Genomic DNA, 10,777 nt, shown 5'->3' on the forward strand with positions numbered 1-10,777 from the left:
TGGAGCAGCTGGAGACTTTAGATCCAGAGAGGGAAAGCGATGGTGTGCTGAAGACTTGGGGGGCATGGGGGAAGGATTGCATGAAGGGGATTGTAACCATGGCAATGAGATGATATACAATAGAATGAATGTAAAACTAATGTTCTCCCATGTAAACTATCACATAATTCACAATAAAACATTTAAGAAAAAAATAAACCTTCATGACTTTTTCAGTTATGAGTTTACTTACTCAATTTTCAAAACAGTGTGACAGTCATCACCATAAGTAATAAATTTGTTCTAAAATTGGATAAATGTGTGGCCATATTCTGTGGTATCTCTACAGATTTGAATTTAAACAGTTTTTAACTGCTGAGCTTCTAGAATGCATTGCCTAAATATTAAATAAAGTGATTGAAACACTGAATGACATGTACTGATGCCACCTCCTTTGCTGATAAGAGGAAAAGAGTCTCTTACATGCTGATATATGCTAGTAAATCTTACATGTATCTTACATGCTGGTAAATCTTGAATCCGTTGCTTCAGGCTGTCACTGAGGATTTCCCCCTTGGTTTCATCAGGATGTGTTTGGGCAGCAGCAGTTCATTGCCCAGTAGTGAACTGTAGTTCATATACTGAACACACCTCTCTGTCTTGAATCAAACACCTGAGTTCAACTTCACCACCAAGATTTTCTTCCTCATCTTGGTAAGAAAGAATGCTGGTGGTTTTAAGACAGTCAGTGTCGTGGGGAAGGCAGACACTGCTCTAGCAGTTCTCTGGACTCCTGTTTAGAAAGAGACTCCTAATACCCTTCGTAGACAACAAATTCTGTTTTACAAATTAGATAAAAGGTCAAACGCAATATGTAGTCCCAAGGCTTTTCCCAACAGAACCAGAAGAAAAGTACATCTTATCAAGTTGTAATGTAGACTCTCTTCTGCTATACTTTTGTCCTCTTAAATTGCTTAATATCAGGGCCGCTGCATTATGCATCTGACTGTCCAGTAGCATGTGCATACTGGGCAAAATCATCAATTAGGAATCTTGGGTGGTCCACAGTTGTGAAGATATTAGCCTAGTCTTACAGCTAGACAAGTGGAGCATGCTCTTCAGTCTCATGACAACTTTCACTCACTGTAGCAGCTTGTTTAAACTATGATAATACCTAAAAGTCTGTTCATCTAGACTATGCTTCCTATTTTTCAGGAGTACCAGTAAGTAGCCGAGTATCAGCAAAAATTCAGCAGCTTGTCAATACCCTCAAAAGGCCTAAACGACCACCGTTACGGGAATTCTTTGTTGATGATTTTGAAGAATTGTTAGAAGGTAAAAAAAATAAATAACAAAAAAACTCTTCACCCTCCTTTTTTAAAAAGGTATTACTATTATCCCATGAAGTATACTGATGTGTATTTTTTTTCTACCAATAGCTATTAGGTTATTTTAAGGACAGTGAACTTGGCATTCACACAAATGACAGGAGAATGTAGGTACTGCTCCCCAGTGGCCATTTTAAAGGTACTGATTTTTGCTGGATACAAATCCAAAAGTGATTGCTGTTTATGTTCCCTCAGAAGAATATAAATTTTAAGAACTCTAGAAGAAATATTACAGAACTAGAAGTAAATCATAGGAGACATTAGCTAGCAGCAAAATCGTTCTTCCTGATTACGTTTGTGAATAAGGATTCCAAAGTGAAACAGAGTGGATCATGTTCTTTTCCCATCACTCTTTCTCCATGCAGGAGTCCGCAAACCATGAGTGTTGCAAACCGTTTAAAACAAATAAGCTAAAACAGAAAATCACTTATTTTATCAAACCCAAAATTCTTATTATCTTATTTTTTATATCACAAGAAAGAAGTGGCTGATTTTATATCCAGCAGGTGGAAATTGTGACTAATAAACTGCAAGAAGATACACCTTTTCTAGGAATGGAAGAGAGAGTATGTTTTTTTACATGTCTAAAGATTGAACAGATTTACTTCATTACAATTGTGTTTTATTAGTTATTTTATTTACTTCCTTTTTACTAAATACATGTTCCATGCCCTTGTTATTTGCAATGGTGGTGATGCTGCACCACCAAATTGGTTCTCATTTCATAGCGACCCTGTACAGGGTTTCTGAGACTGTAAATCTGTAAGGGAGCAGAAAGCCTCATCTTTCTCCTGCTGAGCAGCTGGTAGATTTGAACTGTTGACCTTGTGGTTAGCAGCCCAGCATGTAACCCACTGTGCTACCATAGTTTATATTGCAATAGTTTGCAGCAAATATTAATATCCTTCTCAGTAGCTCAGGAAGAAATGTAATTTAACAAAATTTGAACTCTCTTAGGAGTCCAAGATTATTAGTGTATATTGATATATTAACCATAGGAGTTTCAATTCTATACTCCTGATGTTGTTGTCTTTGTTATGTGCTGTGGAGTCGGTTCTGACTCATAGCGACCCTGTACAGGGTTTCCGAGGCTATAAATCTTTACGGGAGCAGAAAGCCTCATCTTTCTTCCAAAACTGGTAGTTTCGAACTGCTGACTGTGAGATTAGCAGCCCGATTTGTAATCACTATGCTACCAGAGCTCCTAGACTCTTGATAGATTAAAATATATAGTGTTTTAAGTTTATAAGTGTGTTCAGCTCCATCTAGTAAGTTCTTCATTCTGACATTGTTTTAGGAAATTATAAAGAATCAAATCCTCCTTTTAAATCCAAGACGCTAGTATACAGATCACAATTCTGATTTTAAAAAAATCGTAAGTCCATACTTCATGTAAGTAATAAATGTATGCCTTAAGCATAAACCTCTTAGCATCTTTAAAAAGAATTTTAAAAGTGTAAGTATGCTAATATCAATGTTTTGGGTTTGTATTCAAATTAGTTCAACAACCAGATCCAAACCAACCAAAGCCAGAGGGAGCGCAGATGTTGGCGATGCGTGGGGAGCAGCTGGGAGTGGTGACCAACTGGCCGCCGTCTCTGGAGGCTGCATTGCAGCGATGGGGCACCATTTCCCCCAAGGCCCCCTGCTTAACCACTATGGACACCAATGGAAAACCACTCTACATCCTAACTTACGGTAACTGTATAGTGTTTATATGTATATTTTATACCAGTGCTATGCTCTTTTTTATACATTTTACCAGTTTTTTCTAATAACTGTTTGGGGACCTTTTCCTTCCCTCAGTGCTCAAATAGAAGTCTTTTGTCTCCTTTGTGTTCTTTATCTGTGCTCTCCTATATATCCAGAGGTTTATTTTCCATCTCCCCACACCCACCCATTGCCATCAAGTCAATATATAACTCATAGTGACCCTAGGGAACACAGTAAAACTGCCCCTTTGAGTTTCCAAGACTGTAAATCTTTATGGGGGCACACAGCCTTATGTTTCTCCCTATGAGCCACTGGTAGATTTGAACTGTTGACTTTGTGGTTAGCAGCCCACTATGCTGCCCAGGCACCTCAACCTAAATACATCCTCCAATATAAATATAAAAAGCCATGAAGGTCTCTCACCTCAGGATCCAGCATAATGACTGATACGTCATGATTTCTTAATATACATTTATTGATTGAATTAATTTTTTTTTTTAAATTAGAGGTGATCCAGAACAGCCCTCCAGATTGTTCAGATCTAAGATTCGGACTTTTATTGTGACTCCTCTCCTATTAGAATACCCTCTTTTTTAAGTCCCAGCTCAAAAATTATTTCTTCAACTGACACATCTTCAGTTACCCCGACAGAAATGTGATAGCTCTTCTCTGTTTGTGCTTCTTATGGTAATCATCACAAAGTTCCTTGGGTTATAATTAATTGTGTTATATTGTCATCCTTCTTAACGAGAGAGTAATTCCTTAATAACAAGAACTTTATCTAATTTTCAGTCACTCGCTGAGGTAATATATGTCTCCAGCTAAGCACATATGAATGGCTGAAATGAATGAATGATCTTGTTTCACTCCTTATTGACCCTAGGAAGTAGATCTTATCTTTATTTTACAGATGAGGAGAAGTAAGTTTATTTTCATTTATAACTTCAAAAGAGCCTAACAATTGTTCAGTTGCACTGGGGAAATTATCACTTCTTACAGAGGAGGCTGGGTTAAAATGACCACTCTCTAGCTTTCCACTACTGGCTCTCTTATTTTGATGGTAGTGAGATCCCCTCTAACACTTCTGAGATGGCTCATACATATTAGAGTTCCAAGTTGTTGCAATCGCAGTTAAATCTGTTGGCCCCTCACAACTGAATCATGTAATCCTATCAGCATCTTCTACCACCTTCTCTTACTCAAAACCAGCAGGGCAAAGGCACTATTTGATGGTAGTTACAAAGACAATGGATAGAAGAACCACGTGAAATAATTCTCATTTAGTGCACCGCACCTTAAAATAGATACACTGAGCCCTAATACGTGGTGCAGATTACACAGTGTGAAACAGAGCATAAAATAAGAGGGCACACTGTGCTTAAAATCACATTTTCTAGTTTAGTTGTTTATATTTGTGAAATATGTGAAGAGGAATTACTATGGACTTCATTTTATAGAAGGATGCATACATTTTTTGAAAGTATTAAATTAAATGTAAACATTTCATACTATCAGTTAAATAACATGAAGGTTAAATTCAATACTATTGCTACTAGCGTTATAGGTCATGTATTCATAGGTTTATTTCAAACAAAATAATGTTAAAAGATGTCTTAGCAATCAGTGGATGGCTGCAGACAAATTCTCTCAGAATTATCCTTGTCTTAGTTTTTTTTAGGGTGACTTAAAGAAAAAGAGAAAAAGGACCCAATCAAAACTGGCTTCTAAGGGAATCTGTTGCACCAGTTAAATTCAAGGCATAAGTCAGCTGGAAAGGTTATATTGCGACTGATTTCTTAGAATGCCAGAGGGCAATTTGATAGATTTTCTTGAAGGACTAAGGACAATTGTGGAGGCTTATTATGAAGAAATTTTAAGAAAACTGAAAACTGCATTAGTGTGAAAAATGCCAGGAAAGTTTAATTAAGTAATTGTTTTCCTTAAAAAAAAGAAAAAGAAAAGAAAAAGCACCAGCTCATTCTTTGAGGGTAGCAAGGACTGTGCTATAAGAATTTTGTTGGGAAACAGTACCCCATCCACCCTATATCTCTGATCTTGTCCCTGAAGACTTAGGCTCCTCCCCTTACCCAAACTCAAAGAGCATTTAAAAGTAATAGGATTTGAGTCACTTAAGGATGCCAAAACTGCCATCTTGACATGGTACCAACTGAAGAATGCAGAATTCTTTGGGGTTAGGGAAGGTTAGAGAGATGAAACAGTGCCTTCAGAAGTGTATGGCGAAGGTATTTTGAGATAAAAATTAGGTTCACATTTTTATATTTTTAATTAATAAAGGTTTCTATGATTTTATAGAAATACCTTTTTGACTTATCCTTACATTAGGGCTCATTGATTATTAGCAATCTTTGATTTGCTGTTGCTAGGAATGTATGTTGGGAGGGTGGTGGCGTGCTGGACTGCAAACCACATGGTCCATGGTTTGAGTCCTCTAGCTGCTACTTGGTCAAAAGATGATGCTTTCTGCTCCTGTGAAGATTTAAAGTCTCAGGAACCCTATAAATGGTTGCTATGAGTCAGAACCTACTTGATGGCACTTAACAACAACAATAAACTCATTTTTGATAACAGTAAATATTTGAATAAACATGTTTTGTATTGTACCTTTTCATTAAATATAAATGTAAAATATAATGAATTTATCAGTCGCAATAATTCTTACTTATATTTTAGTTTATTTTGACTTTGTTGTTGTTGCTGCTAAGTGCTGTCAAGTCAGTTCCAACCCATAGCGACCCTGTATAGGGTTTCCAAGGAGCAGCTGGTGGGTTTGAACCACCGACCTTGCATCTCAAACTGACCTTGCAACACAGTGCATTATCCTGTGTGCCACACCAGGACTCCATATATGGTATCTAATACTTCTTTGCTAAATTGACACAAAGATACATAGAGAGACTATTAGATTGCCCAGAAGTACTTATCAGAGTAAGGAAAGTGGTTTCTCAGTTCCAAGATAATGTGATTTTATTTTCTTTTTAAGAACTTTAATAACTGTCACTGAATGTCCAGAGTGAATAACCATTTGGGTGGCATATTTATTTCTGTGCCTTAATATATTTTGGTGCAGTAATACATGGAATCTTCAGGTAAATATTTTAGGAAAATTATTTGGTTTGAATGTAAAAGTTTACCCTTTTAAAAATGTATTTGGAGTTAAAAACAGACATGGATACAAAAGTAGTGGTCATTATACTAATAGGTTAATGGATTTTACCTCTTGAAATTAACGCTTTTTGAAAGGATTAGTAATTTTTAAAAATGTGTATCTATACTTTTTGACATATATCAATCTGAAGAAAGAACATTTTGTTTCCAAAATACCTTTTCAGAGAAAAAAAGAAACTATGCTTTAAAAAATTTTTCATTCAGTGTAATTAATGCAAATGGAAAACTTTATACAAATAGCTAAGTGTACTATATAGATTCTTTCCTCTTTGTTTCAAGGATAAGGGGATGTGGAGAAAGCAGGTGATTTTCACAGTATCTGCTTTAGCTTTGCAAATAAATTAGCTTAATAGCTGAAGACCAAAACAACTCATATTATGACTGTGCATGTGAGGTTAGATTACCTTTATATATATATATATTTATGACATTAATACATATCCAATTGCTGGTAAGTAACAAAGAAATCTATATTAATAATCAGTGTCAAAAGTCACATGTCATATCGAATAAGGGAACATAAGTAGGGTCCAGGCTTTTTGGGAATGAGATATCCTTGGAGGCCTGAAACTTAAACTCATACAGTAACCACGTATTACCCTGTATGTGGAAGTTTATTAGCAGAAATGGGCTTAGGTTCAGGAGCATAGACCCCTTTGGTAATTTTAGATGGATTTAGAAGAATCTGACACTTGTCATGAGGGATAAGCTTTATTTCTTTTCTTTTAAATATGCTCTTGGAAGTAGATTTAATTCCGTCAAAAAGGTAGAATACGTTGTGTGTAACCCAGTCAAATTCTGCCTTGGAGATAATTGTGGAGTCCTGGTGCGGCACTATGGGATAAAGCACTAGACCATAAGGTTGGTTTGAACAACAAAGCTGGCAGTTCAACTCAACAGCCCTTCTTTAGAAACCCTTGTTACAGGTTTGCTATGAGTAGGAACCAGCTCAGCGGCACTCAACAACAATAACAACTACCTGTCTCCATGCATGAGTGCGTGTAGTCATTCATGGATACAGGTTGGTCCCAGAATTCAATATGTGTTTACTATGCATTTACGCAATGTTGAGGCTTGAAAATACAAAGATAGATGTGACATAATTCTCTAGGGGCTTTATTGTAGTAAAAGGATCCACCCACCTCTTTTACCCAAAGACTGTTGAGTAGAGTCAAGTCAAGCTGCTTAATGGGCTGGAGCGTCTCATCCTCCCGATGTTAGTTCTGCTGCTGCTGCTCCTCTCATGTCACAGCTTTCTGTTCCTGGCTTGAGGAAGTTCAGTGAGCAGGGATCTCAGGGTCCACATTACATGGCTCCACTCCCAGCTCATCTTTGATGGTTGTGAGATCCCCTCCTGCTTCTGAGGTGGTTCATTTTATACCCATGCTAGAGTTCCAAGTTTTCACAGCTACAGTGAACTCTCCTGACACCCGTCACGGAATCCTGTCATCCCATCAGCATCTTTTTGCACCTTATCTTACCCAGACCCAGCAGGGCAGAAATGTTGTTTGGTGGCAGTTACAGACCATGGCTAGAAGAGACATTAGATAATTCACTATACCTTGCATGCCTTTTCTAACATGGAGTAGCTTGAATATTCAAACCACCAACATTTTGGTTAGCACCAAGCATTTAACCATTGCGCTAAAGAGTACTCACAACATGTCATCATTTTAAATTAATAAAAATAAATTGTAACTTTTAATTACCATCAAGTCAATTCTGACTGATAACTATCCCATATAGGATTTCACAGAAGCAGCTGATGGATTTGAAACACCATTTTTGCTGTTATCATTCCAGTGTCTATCTAAATGGTGGTGGTGGTGGTGTGCTGTGAAGTTGGTTCCAACTCACAGTGACCCTATGAGTTTCTGAGGCTGTAAATCTTTATGGGAGCAGAATGCCTCATCTGTATCCTGCTGAACGGTTGGTAGTTTCAAACTGCTGACCTTTAGGTTAGCAACCCGACTCATAACCACTACGCTACCAGAGTTCCTTTATAGTACTGTAAAATTAATTTTCCTTTATCATCTTGCTTAATAAAAAGTTTCTAATAGCTTTCTTCTCTATCTCTGTAGTGTAATTATCTTTAATGTAATATCTGTAAAGCCACCGTACTTTGTTGCAATCCTATTTTTCTCTACCAAACAAGTGCTTCTTTTTTAATTTTTCTTCCTTTTTCCTATTTTTATTTCTCTTTATAACTTGGCTTGTGTTTTTAAATATTCAGAGTACTTTAGATGCTTCAGCTAGGAAAACATTGGATCATCTGTTTGCAAGCCTCTTTTGTATTATTGAGGACCTGTTTCCAGGTTTCATAGCAGTGGTGCACCATGTTAGCTCTATAGTCAAGGCACTTTGCTCTCCTGTCTGCCTGGTTGTCGTCAGTTACACTCTTTGTATAGTTGACTAGTCCTCATTGAACTTCAAGTGACATTAAAACTAATTTCTGTTTAAATAATGTTTACATGATGTTCACATCTACTTTTAAACAAGCAATGGAATGTATGAGTGGGCTTCAAAATGTTTGTGGGGGAAAAAAAGGAACTAAAAGGTCATGGCATTTTTCTCTTTGAAGCCCCCTTGTGGTCTTTCTTGTCTTTGCGCTTTAAAAAATATCAAATATATTTCTAGAATTTTGCAAAAAGTGAATTTTTGTGTTTTGTTCTTTTCAAGCTATTTATTGTTATTTGGCTTTTGTACGAATGTATAATAATGGTGATGGTAGGTTTCCATGCTCCGAAGGAAGTTGAACCTTCAGCAGGTTATAAAGATGGTAATTTTAAGGTTGTGTTCAGTTACAACAGATTGATTTTTTTCAATTACAATAAATTGATTGTAATTGTTTGTTCAGCACTAATAGTTGCCTAATATTGTTCACATTAAAAATATCCAGAGATACACACAAAAAAATTTCTTTAGGAAAAAAATCTCCTTGCGTTGTTTTCAAATGAGTTGATGATATTTTTAGGGGAAAAACATACTGCCACTCTCTGTCCACCAAATATCAAGCGATTGTAAAGTAGTCAGTTTGAGGACCGAATTGTTGATGAGGGGACAGTTAAAAGTGTTGGGAATGAATGAAATTTTATATGTAGTATTTGCTTAAATTGCTCAAGAAATATGCTAAAAGACACAATTGTTTCCTTTATTATAGCAAGCTTATGACAAAACACACAAGAAGCATTTGTTGAGCACATACTATGAACCAAGAATTGCCCTAGAAATCAGAGGACTCAAAGATGATCAAGATATTTTATTTGTCCATTAAATACTAAGGGGAAGACAGTTTGTTATGAAGGACTTCAAAAAGTTCATGGAAAAATTACAGTATCTCTGATTTCCATTTTCCACAAACTTTTTAAAGCCCCCTTGTATGTCCCATGATGTCGTTAAATCCCACCTAGTTAGTTTCTGACTCAGAGCGACCCTTTATAGGGTTTCCAAAGAGTGGCTTATGACTTTAAACCACTGACCTTGCCCTTAACAGTTAAGTGTTTATCCTACAGCATCACACCAGGATTCTAAATCCTGTGACAGGCATATTGTAATAACATTAATTTGAGTAGCTGCAAAATATAATGTTGTTGTTTTTAAATGCTATAGAGTCAGTTCCGACTCATAGTGACCCTGTATAGGGTTTCTGGGGAGCAGCGGCTGATGGGTTGAGCCACTGACCTTGTGGTTAGCAGTTCAGTGTGTATCCTATAGCACCATATTAGGACACCAAAAAATATAGTAGGAAATAACAATTTCAGGGTAGCTGTTTTTTTCTTTTTTTTCCAAAATGCAGTGTTAATCTTTTTTTCTTTTTCAGCTTTTACATATAAAATTGAAAAAAGATGAAAAGTTATGTTTGTAGGAAACATTTCATTTTAACTTTATTATACTATTAATGTACTAATGTAACTTCTAAGACTTTGATTACTTCTGAAAAGCTCTTTGGAGTTTCGGTTGCTCTGAGACTAGATTGTAAAAGGCTTTAATGTCTTCAGGAACTATTATTAGATTTTACAGTTGTTTTTACTTCATGTAAGACTATTCAGATCATTGCCTAAACAGTGCTGAAGAATTACGTGGCACTGAAGTGAAGGCAGGGATCTGAAATCTGCGAGTTCTTTAGGGCCTATCTTTTTTTTTTTAATTTCATCTCTTTTTAAAAAAGACAACTGTATTTAACCCTGCTTTTTGGTAATTTTTGTCTAATTTAAAATGTTAACATTATCCAAAAAGTTTTGAAAACAATCCTTACCAAAGTTCAACTCTAAAATCCTTGAGTTAAGAAAATTTGAAGTTGAGGAATTTGGGGCTTGGGAAAGAAAAGGGGGAGGGGGAAATGGATCAAGTTTTTAAATGAACCTATAAAATCTATTTTAAGTTCTCTTTATGTTCATTACAATTGTCTAAAAAGTGTTTGATTCATAAAAATAATGTGTCATTTTGTACAATTTATAATAGCAACAGTAGCTACAGCTGTAGGAAGTCCTCCTATATTTTGTACTAGAAAT

General features: G+C 36.2%; 1 protein-coding gene across 1 annotated transcript in view; it reads left to right on the top strand.

Annotated features, from left to right (window-relative positions):
* DIP2C (DIP2 disco-interacting protein 2 homolog C (Drosophila)) overlaps window positions 1–10,777 on the top strand; it is a 631,911-nt gene that overhangs the window by 416,836 nt on the left and 204,298 nt on the right. The window contains exons 7-8 of the mRNA XM_006874421.1: window positions 1,195–1,314; window positions 2,868–3,065. Coding sequence (XP_006874483.1) covers window positions 1,195–1,314; window positions 2,868–3,065 — 318 coding nt within the window. The remainder of the gene's footprint in view (window positions 1–1,194; window positions 1,315–2,867; window positions 3,066–10,777) is intronic.

This window comes from Chrysochloris asiatica, unplaced genomic scaffold (genome assembly GCF_000296735.1).
Source record: "Chrysochloris asiatica unplaced genomic scaffold, ChrAsi1.0 scaffold00276, whole genome shotgun sequence".
In the NCBI taxonomy this organism is placed as follows: domain Eukaryota; kingdom Metazoa; phylum Chordata; class Mammalia; order Afrosoricida; family Chrysochloridae; genus Chrysochloris; species Chrysochloris asiatica.